General features: G+C 34.7%; 3 protein-coding genes across 4 annotated transcripts in view; 2 read left to right on the top strand and 1 right to left on the bottom strand.

Moving 5' to 3' along the window:
- Nucleotides 1-5,264, bottom strand: part of LOC128211308 (uncharacterized) — a 31,110-nt gene extending 25,846 nt beyond the window's left edge. For both annotated transcript variants that reach the window (XM_052915961.1, XM_052915962.1), the window contains exon 1: nucleotides 4,851-5,264. In XM_052915961.1, the coding sequence (XP_052771921.1) occupies nucleotides 4,851-4,917 (67 nt within the window). In that variant the 5' untranslated portion in view covers nucleotides 4,918-5,264. The remainder of the gene's footprint in view (nucleotides 1-4,850) is intronic.
- A 7,539-nt stretch (nucleotides 5,265-12,803) lies between these two features.
- LOC128212509 (uncharacterized) lies at nucleotides 12,804-17,986 on the top strand. The gene is made up of 2 exons (XM_052917994.1): nucleotides 12,804-14,117; nucleotides 17,538-17,986. The coding sequence occupies exons 1-2, from the start codon at nucleotides 12,989-12,991 to the stop codon at nucleotides 17,723-17,725; spliced, it is 1,317 nt and encodes a 438-aa protein (XP_052773954.1). The 5' UTR covers nucleotides 12,804-12,988; the 3' UTR covers nucleotides 17,726-17,986.
- Nucleotides 17,987-19,957: 1,971 nt separating this feature from the next.
- LOC128210622 (uncharacterized) lies at nucleotides 19,958-21,338 on the top strand. Its single transcript, XM_052914974.1, has 3 exons — nucleotides 19,958-20,008; nucleotides 20,437-20,646; nucleotides 21,184-21,338. Exons 1-3 carry the CDS (start codon nucleotides 19,987-19,989, stop codon nucleotides 21,336-21,338), a joined length of 387 nt encoding a protein of 128 aa, XP_052770934.1. The 5' UTR covers nucleotides 19,958-19,986.
- Nucleotides 21,339-23,545: the final 2,207 nt, after the last annotated feature.

Genomic DNA, 23,545 nt, shown 5'->3' with positions numbered 1-23,545 from the left:
TGAATTGATAGATCGAAGTGTACTTTTGCATTTATAATTAAGAATCCCAAAAGTGGAGTCATTGAGTTTTACTGCTGAGTTGAAATAACTACGCGATCTACTTGCTGTGTTGTTAAATGTAAAGATTTGTGCCATTGTAAACCGTCCATAAACATCCGATTTTGTTTTCAATGGAAAATAGGCCGAGGTGTTCCGAATGGGATAATTGCTGGATGATACAGATATGTCAGCTATTATCCAAACCTTTATTGAGTAAGCCATGTCTATAAAATTTGTCGTCGATAAGCATTGGAAAGACCAATAAAACAATTAACAACTGTTACATAATGATATTTACGTTAAGTATCAATAACTGAAACCCGTATGATATCACCATGATTTAAACAACTCTTGAGATGGACTTTTATGCTCTCTTCTTATCTCATTTGATGGGCCATAAGTATGCTCAGCCCACGTAAAGATTTGCATATCAATGAAATAATGTTCTAAATCAATGCAACAATGTTATCTTTCAAAATCAAACATGCTGAGCTCAGTTGACACCACTCCCATTAACAAAATATTAGACGAAGGTGTCATATAACGTCTATGTTTGTATTACTTTTTGGATACTAAGTCGACATACCATGCCTGATTTTTCTGAACGAATTTAAATTTAGTCTATGAGAAATATAGTGCGTATTGTAAAACAGTGAACGCAATTAGAAAGTTGTCGATCATACGCCTACTTAGATGTATTTGTTTTACCTTTAAATAATAGGTGATGTATCGATTGAGCATTACGTTTGATCTTAAATGTTTCATTTTAAGATAGACACTATCTTTTGAATATGAGTTGGTCAAGTGGCATACTTAAGGTCCCCGCCAGCAATGATCCGTTCATTTAACCGAAATCGAGCCTAATTTAATGCGCTACGAGCTATCACCTCGATAGGCTTTAAAAATCGTAACAATGCAAAAAAATACTATCATGAAAATGTCATTTAAGTAAAGATTTCTTAAACATGCTCTATTTTTATCAATATAAGTATAAAATGCTTTCATAACGCCATCCAATCATAAGATATATTTATGTTAAAATGGCACGATCGAGACGAGATTTTCCAGCAAGTCTGTAGGTTTTGTTTTACAATCACGGTTGCCTACTTGAGATGTCAAATCAGTTGAATAGGAACATAATTATATGTCTAGTTGGTCGGTGCACTGTCAGTCGTCCGCACCCACTGTACACATTCCGTTAACACTACACGCGCAATCCGTCATGAGTACAAAATTGTTTTTTAAGGGTGACTTAAGCAAGATTTATTCGAACAAACCAAGGACCGTCCACACGGGTGCGTATGTCTTAAAAATAATACCAATAAATCTCGCAAATGTCATCATAATGATATTTCTTCAGTGTTGTATCAGTCCCCCTGTTGAGAGGCCATACATGTTTGATGATGTCTGAAGTATGTGATAACACTATTTTGATACGTTTAACTAACACCTGTGGTAGCATTTATTAACATCTGCATACTGCTATCAGTTTGGTTTAATGCACAAAGTAAACATACATTAGTGGTCAACATTATATTTTGTCCAATGAGAAGGCAGTTTTTTTCCCAATACATTTATTTGAGTAAATCAGCCTTTATGGATTTTAATCAGGTCAAGCAGTAGATATTAACAATTGGGTAGTTTACACAATTTAATGTAGATTGCTAAACATCCTTTAAAATGTTAGAATGCACTTACTCGAAATGAATGGTTATGCGACTGCAATGCATCAAACCGTTTATTTGTGTAAGAACATACTAACAATCTTTCACCAATGCATGGTGTTCATGTTTTTCAGCTTTTGGTGAGCGACCACCAGTTCGAAACATCAAAAACAGCAAAAAATGTTACACATGTAATTCTACTAATTAAGATGGTAGGCTGAAGGCGAACTGAATGGTATCATAAACTGTGCCAACGAACCCAAACGTTAGCAATAGAGTAGCATTTGATTTTTTAAATCTTTATAAAAACAATGTGATAATAATAGATCCCCAAAAAGGACCTCTGATTTGACCAATCAGACAGGTTGGTTAGTTTTGGTACTAGTAAACTTTGGGAACCTCTCTGCTAAAGCCTTTACCAAACCCCTAAAATGCATTATGATATGTAGATGAACGCAACGACTGATTTGGAAGACACCGACTCATGAATTGCCTTCACCGACACATGAGCGTCTCTTAGATACCTTCAACAGTTTGGAGACATAAGAAAGCAAGTGCAGACGACATGACCATCATACATCAGTGTTTTCTGAAAGGCACCTAAAGCCGGATTCAATTGACGAACACGATTAGACGAGTTTGTACAGGATAGATAACACACAATTAGTACAACGATTTAAGAATTGAAATCAACATGTTTTTACTCTCGTTTCAATACCTTGGTAACATATTAAATCTTTAAGCCGAGGACAAACAATAAACCCCATGGAAGCAAAGAAAGGGTCAAGTGACATCGCCCAAAACGCGTTTTGTTTAGAATGAAATGTTAAGGCAATGGACGAAAAAGATTAAGATAACTTTGTGGCCATTGAATTAATTGAATCCATTTATTTTAAGGTAATGCCAGTTTTGACACTGTAACTGTCCACGGGTATTTCCTAATCAATTGTAAATGTAACACAAATGCGTATCTTTCTCACATTAACGATAAACTTATCTTAATTATTTGCTGTCAAAACTTTCAGAAGTTAAAAGTAAATATGGTTTAATGATGACAGTATTTTCCTTATTTTAGACCATTTGACTTCCTAAGTGCACAAAGACTCATTTTTTCAAGACGTAGATTTTGCCACTGTCATCACCGCAATTACATCTTTTTTTGCATGTTTTTATTTAAAAAAAGCAAAAACAATCAAATATTTAAACGGACATCACCTGTGCAAGTTATTAAAGTCCATTTTACACTGAAACATAATGTAAATAATAGCAAAACTGATTTAGTATGTAAATACATTTCCAAATTATTATTTTTGTTATTTTATTCACTGATCTCGTAAAACAATTGTGAACTAATAATTGTCTCAATTTTGTGCAGCTGTGGTTTTATTAAATACATTCACTATCTGTGATTAAATAGTTATATAAGATATAGAAATGAACAACTTTCGTGTGGGCTGTTCACTATTTGATCATGTTATATGATATATATACCTTATTTTTTAAAAAGAGGATCGTGTTTTCTTTATTTTAGTATGTTTAAATAGCATAACATTTCGTAAAACTTAAAATATATATATGCTGTTTCTTTATTGAGAAAAGTTCATCATATATTTTTGTTTCTGTTTGTTTAAAGATCTAACAAGGTGTATACATTTGCGTGTTTCCAAAAACAAAAATCAGAACCCTCGATAAGGCCAGGGCTGGTATATATTGGTCTCAATTGGACCTTAGAACGATGTAGCTAATCGAACTTCTTGTTATAAATAACGAACCAATAGAGTGAATGGAGTCAACGATGTATGACCATAATAGCCCAAGCGTTTATACAGCAAAACCTGCATGTGCACCCAAACAGATCAGAGCCCACGATGAGGTCAAACAGTAATGCTGCATACAGACACGAGACAATTAATTTACAGTTCCAATAAAAAAATCATGATAAATAAAGAGAAAAGATACTGCCACTAAATCAACGGATTGTTGTAATGTGGCATTCTCGTACCAGTGGTTAAATAAAATCACGGCGCAATAGCATTTTTTATACTGAAACAAGCAAACATAACCCATTGCAGTTTATGAACGATCAGGATATGATCATATTATATTTTAAAAACGATACCCCAAAATCCGTACGATAACATATACTTTAAAAAAAATCGAGCTATTGCCTGGTGTCTTAAACTATGCATTTTTGTAAAGAAAATACCCTTTAACGTTGTGTTAAAAAACGAAAAAGGAACTGCGTTTTTCGATGTTAACAGAACGCACAATGATATTTTACGAGGATCATATTCATGAATAAATGGATATAAATTATTGCTTAAATTTATGATATAAACAAGGAAAACCGATACTCTGCATAATGATGTCGTTAAGTATGCATATGGGATCGTCTGTTTTAGTTCGTTACGGAACACTTTAAAACAATTGGTAGACATAAATATTGTTGATCATCATATGATTCACATTATGCTTTGCACTCAGACTACAAAATTAACGAATCACATTTTTTTCACAAGTGAGTGCGATATCCGGTAGTGATAACAAGGGTGGATGCAATAAATCAGCACTACCATCTACACCACCACCACCACCACCACAACAACCACCACCAACAACAACACAATTAATTATTATAATGATTATTATTAGTTTATAAACAGTGTGTTTGTTACTTTTTTGGCTGGGTACTACCTTTGTAGAATTTGAAAATCTAATTTGTCAATTTTACAGCTGGTAAAAAAGGAACTGTATAGATAACTTGGAATCATTAATGCACTAATTGAAATTATACAAACTTTCACTTCTATGATTTATAGGAGATCCGGCACCTTATAAAAGCCTACCGGGGAAAACAAAATCTTCCTTAATGTGTATACCAAGACGTAAGACTATTCCTAAGATAGATATGTGATAATATTACTACATATTAACAACCAATGTCAACTGTGTGCTTAAGTTGCAAAAGCGAATAAAATATTTAAAAGTTTCCGAGCCAGAGCCACTGCCAAATAACTCCGGACGACATCAATGCACATGACTGTTCCATATATGACAGACTATAAGGTTTGCGTATTCGACAAAAGAATATACTTGGAATATACTTATATACACAACTGCTTTAATTTCCAGATAACTATATTTTACCTGCACCGCTGGCGGAGTTTGGCACCGTCGAAATACAAACGGCAGCAAATAAAAGTTTTAACCACATTTTCCAGGTTTTTTTATACGAAGCTCACTAATTTAGAGTTCTGAGATCACTGGATATAAAGTGTTCACGCGCATAAGTTAAATCAATGTTGTTTTATTTATTTTTATTCCTACGATATTGTCATATCTTGATTTAATCTTTGCTGAAGGAAAGTCGGCGGTTCGCTTCTGCGGCGCAACTGATTCTCGTCGAAGAAGGTCCCGTATCTTAATCTGTTTATGTTGCTGATATCACCATGTAAGTTATAAGAAGTTGTAAATATATGAGCACTTCAAAAGCATCTATATTTGTCCACGACGCCCGTTTGGTGACCGATGGTTGAGAGAATGAAGCTAAGACAGCGAGTGATCGGCTCTGAAATGCTTATCAGCAGTTGTTTGCCCGGCCTTTAAAGGATTTAATCATGCTGATATTGAACTGATGGTTTACGCCGTTGAAACGAAATTTTACCCCCGAGGTCTGCATATACGTCATAACGCGTGGGTGCCTTTGCAATTGTGCTATTTGTGTACCTGTGATATTTGGGTGAATTTGAGGCCATGTGTACATCAAAACGCCTACATTGTAACAAGTGGGTCTCAACATGTTTGTTTTATGCTTTGCTAGGCAGGTGTGGTTGACTGACACCATTGATTTATGATATTTGCATTATTATATATTAAGTGCAAAACCAAGTATAATAGGTAACCGTGTGTACCACCAATATAAGTGCTTTATATTAGGATTGTCTCTGAAATTGCAATAAACAAGTTGTCCGTACAGTACTTATGCCATTTGTTGTTAAATTTACCAATACTTGCAACTGTCTAAACAAATAAATTGTTACAATTCTGAAGAAGGATGACAGTCATAAAATATGCAAAAAAAAAAACAAAAAAAAAACAAAACATTCGATTACTTGGCTATAAATTAAGCACGGCAACAATCGGCATACAAAAATGTATGGCAAGCTCTTTCAATCTGGCTAAATTACTGTTAGAATTATGCGAGGGAAGGAAGACAAGGTATTTGTCACTTTTTCAATATCTAAAACTGGTACTGCTGCCCTGGCTGGATTAGTTCGTTTGAAGTTGATGTCTTCATCCGGTCGTTGAGTAATTGAAATAACTATTTATCAGTGTATACGATTAGTTTTACTTTATTCTTCAAGTTGAAGCTGGCTCGGAAGAGACTATATATTTAATGTGCTTATTCTTGACAAATATTGGGTTAAATGTGAAGTCGTGTGAAAATGAACTGGTTCAAACATGAGTCAACTTCATCATTTATTGTTAACGCTACTTTGATGCGTGTGAGGTCTGTACGTAATGTGTGAACGTGGACCTTAGCTTGTGCGTCTTTGTTTCACTACTGAGCTTGTCCCTGTTGTTTTCAATGAATTGTGTTTAAACAAACCAATCGAATAGTCTGTAACATCGGGTTTTAAACAAAACCAACGCAGATTTTACCAGAGTTTTCTTCAAATTTTCATCATTCGATTAGTTAAATTCAAATGAGTCTTTTGTGACGAGTTATGGCATTCCAATCAAACCTGCATTGGTAGTCAACTTATTCATAACAAGGGCGTTGTGACGAGTGAGAGAAATCCCTTTTAATGAATGATATCAAATGTGTTCTCAGTGTATCAACAATTCAGTGGGCGGGTGATTGATTTACCTACTGTTGAGTCTTGGCCGGGTTATCTACTTGGTAGTCTCCACAAAATATTGTATCTTTAAAATTGACATTGCAATATTTGTTAAGTATAAATTTTGAGGGCGGTTAAATGTTAGATATGAGATAAATTCCGTCTTTGTAATGAAAATATTGCCTACTGATATTGATAACATTCATAAATGTTTCATAACCAGTCAGGTAAAAGTGGTTTTAATTTTTTGATCTGACGGCTGTACATACTTTACATATTTATACTTTATTGCATCTGTAATGCGCAGACAGTAAAACAAAATATATAGCGTTGTTATTATTAGTGCCTTATAAATACCCTTTATATAAACTACCCGTTGTATATAGCGCACTTGAGGTTCCGTTTTAGCTGATGGTTTTGTACGATTATCAAGTAGAATAGAAATATCGTCGCTCACAATGTCACGTAGGCGACAATAGGTTGTTCAGCTACAGTACTGTAATTATACATATATTTTTATTCGCAAAATGAAAATAATACATTAACACTAAAAGACAGTAATTCGAAAATAATCAAGAAGTTATGTTTGAAATCATTTTTCATTTCCGATAGTTTTGGCTCCTGGAACGGAGTGAATTTCACAAGAAAATTGAGAAATACAGTTTACCAATATAAATACAGGCGATCAACGGCTTAAAATATTCATCGAAGTATCTTGTCCGAGAGCTGTGGGATTTATTGCAACCTTTGTTTTTTTAAATTTCAAAGGGTTCTTATTTAAAATAATAACCAACTTTATATGCTAAAAAGGATTTGGGCTCCGCGATGCGGCGTCGGCGTTATCTACAAAACATTGTACATATTTTGATTTAATCCTGGACGATCCAATCATGATGGCCATTGGTGAGGTGTTTGTGGACATTTGATCAAGTTTGATTGTGGGGTGACTTCAGAGTTAAAAATAGAAGTTTTTTTATCTTGTGTTGACCATTACTTCAGAATGTATCCAATACATGTAATAATTAAATTCAGAAACGGTGTAGGCCTTATGTCTCGGGCAAGTTTGATCTACCTCAGTAACCTGAAAGTTATGCCCCTTTTACATAACAAAATAGTAGCAGTGTATTTTGTGCAGATAATAACTTAAAGGTGCACTAAAACTCCCAAATAAGATTTACCACATTTAATACAAATGTTTCAATTTACCAAAAAGGATGAATAAATATGGAAAACAATGGGTCTTATGAAGGATGCCGAGTTTAATTTGAAAGACAGGCGCAGAAAACACGGTAGTTCTACCTTATGAGACGATAGTAGATCACAGTAAATATTTTAGCATACACAAATCATTTTTTTTCGTTTTCAACTATTTAATACACGGTTACAATCGTGTTATCAGTAAATAATATTTTCCATAAATGCAGTATTTAGTAAGAAGATAAAGGTCTATCAGTAACAAAATATGTTTGTTATCCATGTGTTTGTATCGATTTTGAATAAGAGTGTCACTTTCAGTATCTATTATAATTATAATGTAAGGTAATGACCAGGTTTGGTTTATGGTTATTTGGTTTAGCTTGAGTGTGAAGACAGCTGACAGCTAATATGTATCACTCTCGGGCTTGTTTCCTGGGCAGACAACAGTACTGTGTTCTTTTTGAGAAGACATGAGAAGGTTCCTTAGGTAGGGATTGAACCCATAACCTCTTTGGTGAGAGGCGAAAACCTATATCAGTAGACCTCTCTCATCCCAGGTATTCGATCGTGGGGAAAATCGATTCAGTGACTACAGAGTTATGTACCTTTTAATAAATAGTAGTGTTTTTTATCTTGAATACATAATAACTTCAACAATCGATAATGACTGAGCTTTAACGTGGTATATATGTTTTTGTTGTTTTACAGCGCTTTTTTAGTGATTACGTGCATTTTGGCGCAAACACTGATAAAACTCCGGAGTTATGCCCCTTTTACATAAAAACAGAAGGTTTATAAACACTCGGTGACAAATTGTGTAGGATTAATTGCCCAACTGACATCATAGTTATGCTCCATTTGAATTAAAATAGATTTAGCTTACATATTGAGAGCGTATGCTGAACGTACAAAGTTCATAATTAATTACAAACTCTCCAAAATAACCATTTAACCAGCAAAGTGTTCGAGATTATTTTTTGTCTACTGAAAGACCTTCTTTTTAAATCTGCCGATTCACCTTATTAAGATCAATAACGGCTTACTGATGAATTACCAAAACAAATGTGTGGCTGATTTGAAAAATCTTGCCATCCCTTTGATAAAAATTATTTTCAACCACTAATAAGGTTACGAGAGAAAAAGTATTTGAATTTTTCGACGCATTTGAGTTCTTCAAATAAGAGCTGTTTGAAGACAGAAAAAGACGTAGATAGAAATGGGGTATACAAATACTATAAATCCTTGGTTTATTAATGGGTGTAACAACGTTCGTAGATTTATGTAAACGTTTTTTTCCCATCAAAACGGATTATATTGTGGTATAATACATTTTTATTAAGGCAATAAATCTGTTCTTTCGTCGTTATCGGATTTGTTTCGAATTTAATTAAAAAATTATTAAGTATGCATTCTCAATGTCTGTCACTTAATGATTTAAGAGTAGAGATGTTTTCAAAACAAAACACTTAATCAAGCCTTCAAAAACAATAAATTTATGACTTCCTTATTCTTCCGAAAGTAACGAATGATAAATTCAACCTTCCGAAACCGAATATATTAATTTTCCTTATGAGTTTTTGCCTTAAAAGCTGCACTCTCACAGATTTGCCCTTTTTGACATTTTTTTATTTTTATTTTTATTTTTTTGTCTTAGAATGAGCCAATTTTTGCGTAATTATCTGCAAACCAGTTATATAAGACTGGTGACAAAAGATCAGATCGCTAATATTCATATTTCGTATAGCTTAACGCGTTAATAACGGTTTAAGAAAAATACATAAATCATCACGTTTTGAACATGAAGATATGAAATCCTGCGATCTGATTTTTTGTCAGCAGTCTTATATGACTGGTTTCCATGCATTTCCGCATAAATTGGCTCGTTCCAAAGACAAAAATTAAAAGAAGCTGTCAAAACGCTCATTCTGTGAGAGTGAAGCTTTAAAAAAATAAAATTAATGATTAACATGCCCTTTGCACCAGAGTCATATCTTTTATGGCAACTCGAAATCCATTGTAAATATTTATCATTAAAATATTCATTTTAGTGTTTGTCCCACATTATCAGCCAATCAGGGACGTTGGATTAAAAAAAGTTTATTTCATTGTTTAAATGTTTCTTATTTGTGGAGAATCGTTACTTATTGCTGAAAACGACTCTTCATGATTAAGCTAATACTATAATTGCGCATGCGCACACAGCCGCGCCTACTGTTTGCATATGCAAATTTGGCTATTTCGCTATCGCATTGTGCCTGTCATGCAATAATTGACAGGTTTTTTTGACAGGCGCACGGCTTAACTTTAAAGCTGACGGAATAAGGGAGGGGCTATCGCTTACTTAAAGTTTATTAAGTAATTTCTTCGTGAATAAGAAACCACGGTCGCTTTGCTGCGCTCCGCTTCCCTAGTAATAGTGGTATGAAGTGAATTCTTAATGATTAAGAATGGGCGGAGTGAGCGAAGCAACTGACTTAGAATACAACATCATTAGTTGATGCATTGTCAACGCATCTGACGCAGGGAGTGTGTATCGGATGATTGGAAGTAGGCGGACCTTAAAACACGCGCGGAAGTTGAAAATCTTGAAAATGATTATTTATTGAATGATTGTATTTGGAGAGAAAAGTTCATCGAGTTAAGTCAAATTGAAATGTGAAAAGAATGTTGTTGTTTTGTTTTTGTTGTTGTTATTGTTGTTGTTTAAAATTGTTTTGCCAATACTCTCAGTAAGAATCCTTCGATGGAGAATTTGTATTTCTCGATTAATATTTGCGAAATGACTCCCAAAGAAAAGAATACTCTAAGTAAAATATATATTATTTATTTGTGCTTTACTTAATCGGGAATTCATTCGGCATTAGAATTGCACAGCCCACCTTCCGATTGTTTTTTGGTAAAGCATAAAATAGATTAAAACCTAGTATTTTCAGCAATTGAACGTTTCATTCAGACAAGAAGGGGAGATCACTGCGTCTGACATTGTTTTTGTCAATGGTAGATTTACCCAAGTCAATATCATAAACCTATTCATTGACAAACAGTCCTACCGAGATCGATGAAACCATTTGGAACAATAAATTACTATAAAATGATCAGGACTTACACAATAATACCTGTCTCGGCTTTTTAAGTGTTATACATAATTACAGGACAATTTTTGTTTTTAATGTTCATTATTTAATGCAAACAATGTGCTATATATAAAGTTTCAAACTAAAACTATTACATCCTTTCGCCGATATATGGATTAAACACCACATTAACGTGTCACCGTAATACTGCTGCTATAAAAACAACCACATCTCGATAAAAGTGCATAATACAACATTTGATGTTACTTTTTTTCATTTCTCCATTTTTTAGTTATACATATGGTGCTTTCTTTTATAAAACATATTTAAATAATTATAACAGAATTTTATCTTCCATATGAACACATCTTGGCCTTAATCAGGTTGTATGATATACAGGAAATGACGTCAACAACACATGACGTCAATGGTAATAGCAACAATGTGAAGTATACATTTTTTCGCAAAATACTGTTAAACCGGATACATAAATATCCAAAATAGCGACAAGCTGAACATTTAAAACTTAATGATTGAAGATAAACCACAGGTTTTTGCTGGACTTTGAAAAGTAACAAACAGTTAATAATATATTATTACGAAACTTTTCCATGGCACCGTATGTAAACAATGGCATTTGACAGCCACCAAGCAGACAACTTTTGCAAAATTAGTACACTCCGCATGCAGTAAACTTTACATATTATATATCCCTGCACAGGTAATGAAATATAAATTTGTGATACATGTATATAGAAAAGTAAAAGTATATGGCTTGTGCATACCTTTCATTTCTGGAAAAACTGTCGATGTAACCGATTTACGCGCAATTTGCACTTTTTTAAAGATGATAATATTCAATTGTTGTTGTCTCTTGTAGTTAGTTCATTGATTTTCTTTGGCAAGTTGTTTTACCCATTCGGAAGTGGCTACTAATTGTTACATTTCTTTAAACACATGACCGTGAATTTAAGCATGGTTATACCATCTTTGACCATTCGCTACCTTTCATATCTATAGGCTTTAATGGTTTGTGATTTCAAAAACAGGCTAAACATGCTGGATCTACTTAATCTTCTTTCTATTTTTATTTTAAATTTTCTCCTTATTACACATACAAATGCTGCAGCGATTGTTTAAAAACTGAAATGTGTTTCGGTCCTTCACACCAAGTTATGCATTGTGGAAGGCCCTTAAGACATCCGATATGATACATGTCTGTATAAAAGTATAACATTTTTTTAGCTATTTCTTTAAGTGTCTAATTTCGAAACGAACAAGTCATCATTAAAGCTATTTCAAATTTTCCAGTTTGCAATCGTCCAATTTATATGGGTATCAAGTTAAGTTGTGTTAATTGATGTTGCACAAGTTGACAGTGAATACGATAGCTCACACTAATCGGTTGAAATTATGATCATGTTATTTGAATAATGAGGACTGTGGGATTAGATTCGGTTGAGATATGCAATCTGTACAAAATATCTCTTCGCTGCATAACCGGGTTACGCTAAAGACAATGGTATAGCATAGTTTTTGACAGTTGTATATAACATCAATAGATAAAGAACAACTGTCAAGTCTAATAAACCTTATTGTTAATAAAATATGTGAAATATTTGGGTGTAATTGCGTGCAACAACATCAGCGATGGTCGCAGAACAATGGCATTTTTGCTTATTATCTGAAAAGACATCAATTAAACAATGTAAAATATTTTTTTTATATATATTTTGTTTGCATTTTGGAAAAAATGTTAAGCGTTTACGAGTTTCAATGTTTAGGTTAGAATGTAAGACAATCATGTTTAATATAGCGGGGTTTTTAGCCGCAACTGCAGTGGTGCGTCAGAAAACAAGGGAAAACCTCAATTTCGTAGAAAAACTCCTAAAATAATTATTGCGAAAATTCCACCTGTGAGAAGAAAGAAAAACACGTCATAGGAATTACCTGTTGACTAGTATGTATTTAAAGAACTTGGTTACTAGCGAAAAGGTTTTAGACAGTTTGACGCTTTTGACATCCTAATTGGAATATTTCATTACACCAAATGAAATGTTTAAAGTTTTCGGCAATAATATGACAAAAGAACATCCGCGGAACTGTTCAATTTGCTTAATCTAACAAAGAGCGGACATGGTTTCTATTTAAGCGGCATGTAATCAACAGAGCAATGTTTGTGTTGAATGTGTTGTTGATGGTGTTGTCAGGCTGCAGCATATTGGGATTAACTAGATGTCAGAAACAAATGCAACTTCTTGTTACCAAACAGAGAACATATTATGGTGGTACATGCCAATTAGATGAAGCAGATACATTTCTTCATACAGGACCTGAGAAAAGCAGCAATGCCGAAACAATATTAACTATATGGGGAACATTGAATGATTTATTGGGAATCATAGATTTTAATGAAGGTCGACTGAACTCAAGTAAGATATCACAAGATAAACTACTAGAGATAGGTCAAGAAATTATCTCTGAAATAACCAACAGAATTGACGTAGCAACTGAACATATTTGGACCGAAATTCAGTTAAGTTTAAAATTAACACCAATATATGATATATCATTTGCTGTTAAAAGTATTCTAACAGATGTAGGGTTTTATGTTAAGGTAAATGGAAGGGAGAAGGATTACTACAGAAGTATTTTGGTTGAACCTGACCCGCATATAATAATCCAGCTACGCAGGTTAGCGCCACGACTTGAAGAAAAAAATACAAATAATGGGAAGACGTTACTACAATGTATTGCAGATGACAACCGGTGTAATATAACAGCGATTAATAAATTTCGTGATTTTTATATAACCCAAATTGAAAATGCCTTGCTGATTGAGACTGTTAAGAAAAAACTGAGGTTTGGAAACATTACTCTCGATGTTGAAAAAAGGTTTTGGAGAAAACAAATAGAAAGAGTTAAAGTTGCTTTTGCTATACAAATCAAACGGTGTGAAGGTGATTTTCCTAGACTTATGAAAGAAGATATTCTGGTTTACGATACTCCTGAAGCATTGCTTCAAGCTACAAGCGCACGATATGCCTGGAAATGTGATGTATTTTTTCTGAAGAACACAAATCAACAGCTCTTTATTCAAGGGGAAACAGAGTTTTTGTTTATGACAGAAGCAAATGGTACGCGAAAAGCCGTCGTATGCGCCAAAACCGCAAGCGGAAACGGGTTTGGGGCAATCAGAGCGAGCAGAAACACTTCCAGCACCAACAGTTCCTTGAAAATCCCTATCGTCTGCATCAAAATAAGATATCGTAAATATGTTGGCCTTGACAAACTGCATGCAGGTAAACAATTATAAATGTGTTTGTTTATCGATTGTTTAAAATGCTTTGATCATTTCTATTTCCGTGTTTTTGACTTAATCTGAATGGTATTAGATTTGATAGTATTCTGCGATTTTTTACTTGAGGTTACTTAAATCGAAGTTGCTTGTTTAACTTCTATTTAAGAGTAATTCTTTAATTGTTAACGACGGAAGCTGTCATATATTCTGTATAAAAGGGTTACTGCAAACTTCAGGCGTATCCAAAGTGAAAAGCATGAAGAGTATAAAAATACTTCGCTGGACGAGCTCAACAGAACCGCGGAAATGAAATTCCATTTTTGAAAGTTATTAGATAAAAAAAATCCATCGCAAATATGCAGTTAATAAATTTTTGACAAAGTTCCACATGAAGATAACCAAGTAGCGAACTGTTTTCATAGTTGTTCTAGATATTGTTCAGTACACTACACGAAACATTACAAAAATATAGAATACTAATAAACGGTGCTAATGAGTATTCGTCCTACGATGACTTTGCAATCATGTACTTACGAAGCCGAAGGCCTAGACATTACAAAATCACTTAACAGAAATCGCATTGAATTGACACTTTTCTGAACGAACACGTTTTAAAGGGAAGACCAGGCCCCAATATCACGAAAATACGTAAGTTAAGTCTCAATCTCAACTCAATTTACCACATAAACGCATAGTATTATTCAAAATCTTGTATGTTTTTATACTAGTTAAGAATATATTTTCTCATAGAAAGATTTTGACAATATTTCAAAGAAACTAATTCTAGAGCCAAAAATATTCTTGAGTAATTGTTAAAAGGCAATGAGCTGTACTCAAGTACATTTTTGGCTGTAGAATCTTTTCCCTTGCAATCTAGACCAAAGATTGTAATTAACATATTTAATGATAGAATGCGGTTTTAAAATGTGATAAATCTACTTTTTTTAATAAATGTTGATGTTAATCTACTTTTTTTTAGTAAATGTTAATGTTTTATGGTAAAATGAGTTGAGCTTGAGTTTGAGATTTGACTTAAGTATTTTCATGATATTGGGGCCTGTTATTCATCAAGCCTTTCTTCGTTTACTGAATTCAATATTTAGCAACGAAAATAAAAAAAAGCTTAAAATCTAGCATGTTAGTGCGATTTTTAAAAATAACTTATATCTTACCCGATCAGTTATCGCCCGCTGTCATTATTGCCGTTTATATGTAAGAAAAAATAAAAATATAAAAGTAAACAGTCAACGATCTCCATCAGCTCAGCAGCAAGATTTCTAGAGAGAGCTAACTTATATCACTACCGCGTTTAACTTCAATAAGTCCTGGATCCATCAAGAAGCTTACTTTGACTCCGTGTGGCACATGGAATTTTAATAAATGTTTTGAAATATGAAGTAAGAGTACCCTGGCTTAAACCCGACCCCTTATACGTTTTGCGTTCTGTCAAACAAGGCAAGTAGTTTGTACCTGGCTAACATTGAGCAACATCAGAAGGGATATGTCTGTCAAGAGAGGTTATCCGTCGAGTGCCATGACATATCACCAATAGCAGTGAATCCCCTTAGTCGACATCGTCTAGTCAATGCTACCGTGAGGAAATCAAAGTTAATGTAAAAATCAAACACAATTGTCTAACAAAACGCCTTAATGCACCACCAATAGAAAAACTTTAAGGCGGCTTGTACTTTGAACAGTTAAATAACGGTATCTACCTTTGTGTCAGACAGGACTGTAATTTTAATATTCCAATCTCATTGAAGAAATATTACAAAAAGCCAGAATCTTAAGTTATTCTATGGCTGCCCAGTGAGTGATTTCCCATGGTTTGATGTATATTGAACTTGATAAGAACATTAGTCAAAGCATTTAGCATTGTACGACTGTGAATAATTGGGCAACATGTCAACCACAAATGTCACATAGTCAATAAGCTTCAACTCTTTATTGTTAGAAAATCAAGGGTTAAATATTTCAACTAGATCCAACATGTTCGAAGCTATAGTTAGTTTACATAAAATAAGTGTGTTTATGAAATAAGAGAACTTATATTTTACACAAACTAATCTTAGGTTACATAACAACTGCACTAGCAGAAATCTGTTTATTCACAGGTATTTATTTTACGTATCGCACGTTTGAAATCATATGTATGGCCTTGTACGTGATATTGGTCTTATTATGTGTAAATAAGTTATACAGACAATTGTTAAGAATGTCATTATGATTCTATCTACGCAACGAACAAAATTCGAAAGGAAGCGTCAAGTAAAAACTGTAAGGTACGCGTCTGAAGAGACAGAATGGGTCACTTTTGTGCTTCATGATTTTCAGTTTTCAGTGTGATGTGGTGATCCGCCTAACTGTCAATATATCTATAGTATACAATGTGTGTTCTAGCAATGGATTTAAAGCTGCACTCTCACAGATATGCCATTTTTACAACTTTTTTGTCTTGGAAAGAGCAATTTTTTGCGTATTTATCTGCAAACCAATGATATAGGATTGCTTACAAAAAATCAGATCGTATTTTTTCATATTTTCGTTCGAAAATTAATGTTTTATGGCTAACGGTTTTAAGAAAAATGCATAAAACATCAATTTTTGAACTTTTATATAAAAATCTGCGATCTTATTTTTTGTCAGCAGTCTTATATAACTAGTTTCCATAGATTTTCGCAAAAAAATGGCTCGTTCCAAGACAAAAAATAAATAAGTTGTCAAAACGTTCAATCTGTGAGAGTGCAGCTTTAAATATAGAACGACCACTATTTCAAGGTTTTGGTTTCACAGTATAAACCCAAGAATGCTGTTTCTGATTAGATGCTTTTCCTAATGATAGATGTGCTAGTACACAATGTAAATGATAACATCTGAGCATCTTTATCACGCACATACTCTGACGGCCTGTCTTAATGGACACAGATGATACTCTCTTTTTACTCAGACTGTTAAACGAAGACGTTTCCTCAAACGTTCGAATGAGTTCATCCACGATTGTGCTATATTCCCTTTAAAAGAACGTGAGACGAGGTGCATGTACTTTATAGTTTTGGCGCGTATATACATGTATCCGATTTATTATTAGTTTTTTTTATTACGTACAATTACCTATAGTTTCTAAATGTTTCTAAATGAATTTGAACGTAATTGAGGGCAATATTATGCGTGTGTTTTATTTCAAACTTGTATCACTTGATTCGATCGATTGATTAATTGATGGATGAATGGATTGATGGATGGATAGATGGACGGATGGATGGATGGATGGATATGGGTGGATGGATGGATGGATGGATGGAAAGATCGATTGATTGATTGATTGATTGATTGATTGATTGATTGATTGATTGATTGATTGATTGATTGATTGATTGATTGATTGATTGATTGCCTCATCAAGTATTCATGTCTTTTTAAGGTAATCTATTATGGGCGAGTTCAACTGACGAAGTGGCTGGTGGATATATGGAGACAACCTTCTTCTTCGACAGAAAATCTACAGAATGTTTTGTGCATACCGAACTTTTCCAGGCATCATACTCGGGAGACATTTGGTTTCAAATTTCGGTTTTGGTTATAATGACTTGCTTGAAATTTGCATTCTAAAACGTGCAAAGCTGTTCTATAACATATATCAATAATATTATATGTATATGAACGGACTATATGTATTTCCACAAAGAAAAGTTTCCCATGTTTGTCTAGGTTTTGAAAATATGCGGTAGTCCAATTTATGTTTCATAAACACATATAAAACTGTGCTGCGTCCTGTAGAAAATAGTGGTTCTGTTTTAATATGGTCATTTTTATCATACTTTTATATCTTTTAAAGCAAAATGCCATTTTGACCACCAAAAACGATCAAATTAAAATTGTCACCAACGGCAGTAAAGTTTTTCAGACACATTTCTTTGTTGTTACGGTAAAGTAAACTCCTGGAAAATCGTGCTCATGGTTTATAAGACGCGGCCCTTAAGGACGCTTTGGGAAGTGTTCAAATGCCTGGGGATATTGAACAATGTGTTATATTCAATTGTTGGAGACATCTAGGCAAGCATTTACACACTGGTTCGAAAGGTTGCTTAAATGTGGTTAAAGAAATGTTTTAGAATATGTGAATAACCAAATTATGAGGGAAACATTCGAATTAAAAGAATGAATTGTATACCTAGAACTGTTACAAAAACCCGGTCCGCCGTACACCGTAAAAATACACATTTAGAAAAACCTTCATTTTAACATCTGGAAATTTACATGATATTTCTATATGTAAACTATTAACAAATCTGCTGAATAACTAAAACAAAAAATACATTAAAGTAGGTTATTGCAGAGTAACAAAAATAATAGAGGAAAAAATAAATATATTAACAAGGAATATGTTCATGAAATACAGTTGGGCGTCAATCATCTTTCTTAGATCAGATATAACACCAAGTTCAAATTGATCATGAAGTTTTCGTCACTTTTCCCGTATATTAATTGTGACCGCGAAAATGTTGAAGGGAAATATAATATTTTTTAAATAATCATGGCGATACGAATGTGCACTTTTAATCATATAACTAACATGTGCAATATCTGGAACTAATAAACATACTCCGAGATGATATAAAGTACGGAACGGTAGTTTAATCCACTTTACACTAAGTGTTCGTGTACGGCAGACAATTACCGGCAAGGAAAGCATTTTCTAAAACTTTAAATATAGTTTATTGTGATTTTTTAGCAAGATCTGATAAATGTTAACCCAAGTACATAACACATTGAAAACAAACATTTTTTAAAGCAGTTAAAAACGTAAAATGAACAAGTGTACGGTATTATGGAAGGCAGTCACGGGTTTTATTATGGAGAGGCAGTCATCAATTTTTACATTTTAATTTTATGTTACATTCACTCCAAAGCCAGACCCAACACGGACCACCCCGGATTGGCATGGAACACGCCGGACCAAGAGGTATTTTGATCCAGGGTGGTCCTGGGTGAATTTGAGTCGACGGTCCCTCGACGGTCTCAAAACATCGGACCAGCCCGGACCCAACACGGCACCACAACGGATGAACACGGACCTACACGGAGCCTACACGGAGCCAACACAGCACCACAGCGGATGAACACGGGGCTACACGGAGCCAACACGGCACCACAACGGATGAACACGGGCCTACACGGAGCCAACACGGCACCACAACGGATAAACAAGGACCTACACGGAGCCTACACGGAACCACAAAGGATGAACACGGACCTCCACGGAGCCAACACGGCACCACAACGGATGAACACGGACCTCCACGGAGCCAACACGGCACCACAACGGATGAACACGGACCTCCACGGAGCCAACACGGCACCACAACGGATGAACACGGACCTCCACGGAGCCAGCACGCACCACAACGGATAAACACGGACCTCCATGGAGCCAACACGGCACCACAACGGATAAACACGGACCTCCACGGAGCCAACACGGCACCACAACGGATGAACACGGACCTACCCGATGAACATTGCCTTACAAGGAGCCTACACGGCACCACAACCGATGAAAACGGACCTACATGGAGCCAACACGGCACCACAACGGTTGAACACGGAGCCAACACGGAGCCAACATGAACCATCTCGGTACAACCAGGGCAGCGCCACGAACTGTTCCGACATGACTCGGACCATCCCGGACCAGCACTGTGTCAACACGGATGACATTCCGGACCATCCCGGATCATCTCGGGCTGTCCCGAACCCAACAGGGACCTCCCCGGGGTGATTCGTTTTCAACACGACATGCCGAATCGCTCAGGATCAACACGGTTTCACTACGAACTTTCCCGGAGCCGGATTGCCACGGATGGAGTGCCATGATATTCTCACCAAGCATCAGTATGCATTCAAGAAAACTTACTCACTCTATACATATATAGTTCATTTGCAAATATATGTATTTTTTAACTTAAATTCATATTGAAAACTTTTTATAAAGCAACATGACTTATTTACAACGGGGCACAAAATACTGTTTCACTTCTCCAGATATGTCTTAGCTTTGTTAATTTGGCGAAGTGGTGAAGGAAGTTGCATCCTTATGCAATCCCTCTAAAGTCCACCCGCTATCACTTCTTTCAATGTCAATTGATTGTATTTCTTGGAGTGGTAGTGTCAAAAGGAATTTCATTCAAATACCTCGAATGGTCTGCACTTAGTATTAATTTTTATTGATAATATTCAATTGATTGTAAACCATGAAGTATTAATTATTATGTACTCTTGTAATAGCTTGTTGTATAAAACTTTAACTATTTATTTACCAGTGCCACCGAGTGTCATTGATGACTCTCTAGCGGTCACCATTGAAGCTAGGACAAGGGGGCAGAGAACAAACAAACTGTTTTGCTTGCTTCACAGAGGGAGAATTACAAGTTCAAACTTTGGCCGCGTAGTGGCTGCTGGAAAGTCCCCAAATCACCTTTTCGCAGATATACTAAATGGATCATCGCTTAACAAGTTTGTGTTGCATAATGGTCTTATATAACAAATAACATGCTACACATTTCAACTGAAGCAAACAACTTTTAGTTAACCTTTATGAAATGCACCAATAAGTTTTTGAATTATTTTGATTTCTTTCGAATTTATTCCAAAACTCACATGAAAAGAATTGGCATAGATGCTGGTGGATGTGTTTACATTATGCAGGTGTTTCAATCACTATTCAGTTATTATAAATATCAAATTAAGGAAAAATGAAATAAGAATTTAATTCCTGCATTTCAGATACAGCAATCTTCATGTGCATGTATAGTGGGGCTAAGACCATGAGGATACTGCCAGGGCAGATTGTATGAAGTTCAAGGAGGCAACAGGGAATCCGGTGGAAGTTTTCGAAACCGGTCTGTATCTTATACCGTATGCCACATATCTCGGGGCCAGTTGTGATGGCATTGCCATAGAAAAGTCTTATGTCAGAAGTCGAAGACTTATTGAACATTCCCTCCTTTTACATGAAGGGTTCAGATTCTGGCCCAGCACTCTGCAAGACACATAATTATTATGCACAGTGACAGGCCTTCCATGGTGTGACTTTGTTGAGTGGACTGGTGCTAAAAAGAACAATTCATGTGTCCAGAGAATTAACTTTGATGCCACCTTTGTTTCTGACATGTTGAGAAAACTAAACGGCTTTTACAATAACTTCATAAAGACATCAGCATAAATTTGAATGGTTTTTATTTGTTATCGGTTATTAATATTTTCCATAAATGCATTATTTAGGAAGCAGTTAAAGGTTTATCACGCAAAATTTATGTGTGATATACATGTGTATGTATTGATTTCGAATAAGAGTGTCACATTAAGTATTTTAATTAGTTTATTGGAATATCTTAATTTGTTAACCAAAATGCTACATGGAAACATTTTGAGGCTATTGGTGCAAGAGTTAAAGGTAACACACCATCAAACAAATGGATTTTTTTACACTTCCTATCTTTCTTTCGACAATGAATTCTTAATTGTGCATTTGCATTTGTTTCAAACACTTCTTGAACGCTAAATTGAAATTTGGTTTTGAAAGGAGGTATATCTAATGTACATTTTCTCTCATTTAATAAGTCACCGATAGAAAATCTTTATCTGCCATGACATTGTCACCTACTTCTAATATATCAAGTATACCACTGTTTCACTGACTGTCAATAACAATTTGGCGGTCAGAAATTCTACAACCCCAAGCTTCAGAAACAAATAAGATCACACCTGAAGATGTTATGCCAATAAGAAATTTTGTGTTATGATGCTTATAATTTGAAAAAGTTCTGATTAATAAGACTAGAAGATCATTGGATGAATATTTATGTACAGTCTAAAATAATTCATACATTTGGAAATTTCTTAAACTTGTTGGCATTGTTTCATTTATAATATTTCTGGAAGGAAAAAAACATTAATAACTTTCAACTCCTCGTGTAATAAACAGATCCAAGTTATAAAGATATTTGAAAAAAATTATGGAAAATCCATCTGCAATGTCCTGAACCAAGAGTCCAACTTTCAGTCGCATAGGCACAGCAAACAGTTGGCCAATCAAAGTCAAACTCGAACTTTGTGGCTTCTGTCTGTCCTTCACTGGAGTGTTGGCGCCATTCCAATATTGCATTTTTGGGCCTTAGGTAGGAGGAAGCTGAAAGGGAAATATATAAACTATTTCATTACATTTGCATTGAATGAAATGGCTAAACTTTGCAATTGTTAATGTCAGTGTTATGCTTGGTACTCTCATGATAGCAAAACATCAAGCATGCAAACCAATATTCACCAAAACATTTGTAATTTTAGTATAACAATGTTAATAATTTATTTTCAACAATTGTATAGTAGATTCATAAGCAGCCACACCAAAAAAGGGTGATTATTCATGGTTTGAGTGATAATTAATGCTCTCCCTTGAATGACTCATTCATTACCTATATAACCACATGAAGACAGCAAAGGTTGGAAGACCAGAATGAAATATTGTGGCCTTGTCATTATCCTTAATTTTGTTGACGCCCCTCTTCATCATCTTCAGCTCTTTCCACAATCTTTCATTCTTTTCCCTCAGCTGTTGGTTTTCCTCTATAAGGGGTCTGTGTCACACTGCATACGTGTGGAATATACATACTAAGTTGAAGGAAATGTACATACATGCAACTTGAAATGTTGTTGTTTTATGTTGCAATGAAATTAATCATACACATTTTAGTGATATTTGAGTTAAAGCTATTATTACTTCATTTTCTTATGACAACAAAAAGTAAGAAGTAATGTAATCATATAAAGTCTTTCAACAATAACACTGTCATGCTGCATCACAGCTTTCCCAGCAGTGTGGATAACCATTCAGATGAGCGATATTAAGGATTGTTTGGATAAGAGTGAGGTTTGTGCACATAAACTGGTTTAAAACCCCTGTAAATTTACATTTTACTGACCGTTCCAAGGCGGTACCAAACAATTCTTGATAAACATACCTATTTTTATATATAGTATGTATGCACTATGCTGTTTGTGGAGTTTTGTGCTGTTCTTCTATGTTTCTTGTTTGTGTTTTTATGTTCTATGTCTTTGGCGTTTACCCAGTGCCACTAAACCGGGTTTATGTTCAAACATTATGCTACTGAGCTTGTTTCTGTAGCTTTTTGCATAAATAATGGTAATGGATTCAAAACATGGCCAGAAATGCTTGTTTCTTACACATTCTAATGAAATCAAACACTTTGCTGTCATAGAATAATCCTTTCAGAAAGTATAATTAATTCATAAAACAATAGCAGTGATTTTAAGCACCTTTATCTTCTGTGAAAGTGATGGCAATATCACCATGGTACTCCATGGGACCTGTCTTGACATATTCGTCAACATAACTCTTGCCATCTCCACAGT

The sequence above is a fragment of the Mya arenaria genome, chromosome 12, assembly GCF_026914265.1.
Source record: "Mya arenaria isolate MELC-2E11 chromosome 12, ASM2691426v1".
NCBI classification, from domain to species: domain Eukaryota; kingdom Metazoa; phylum Mollusca; class Bivalvia; order Myida; family Myidae; genus Mya; species Mya arenaria.
Note: the sequence above shows the minus strand (reverse complement) of the source record. Positions and strands in the feature narration are given on the sequence as shown.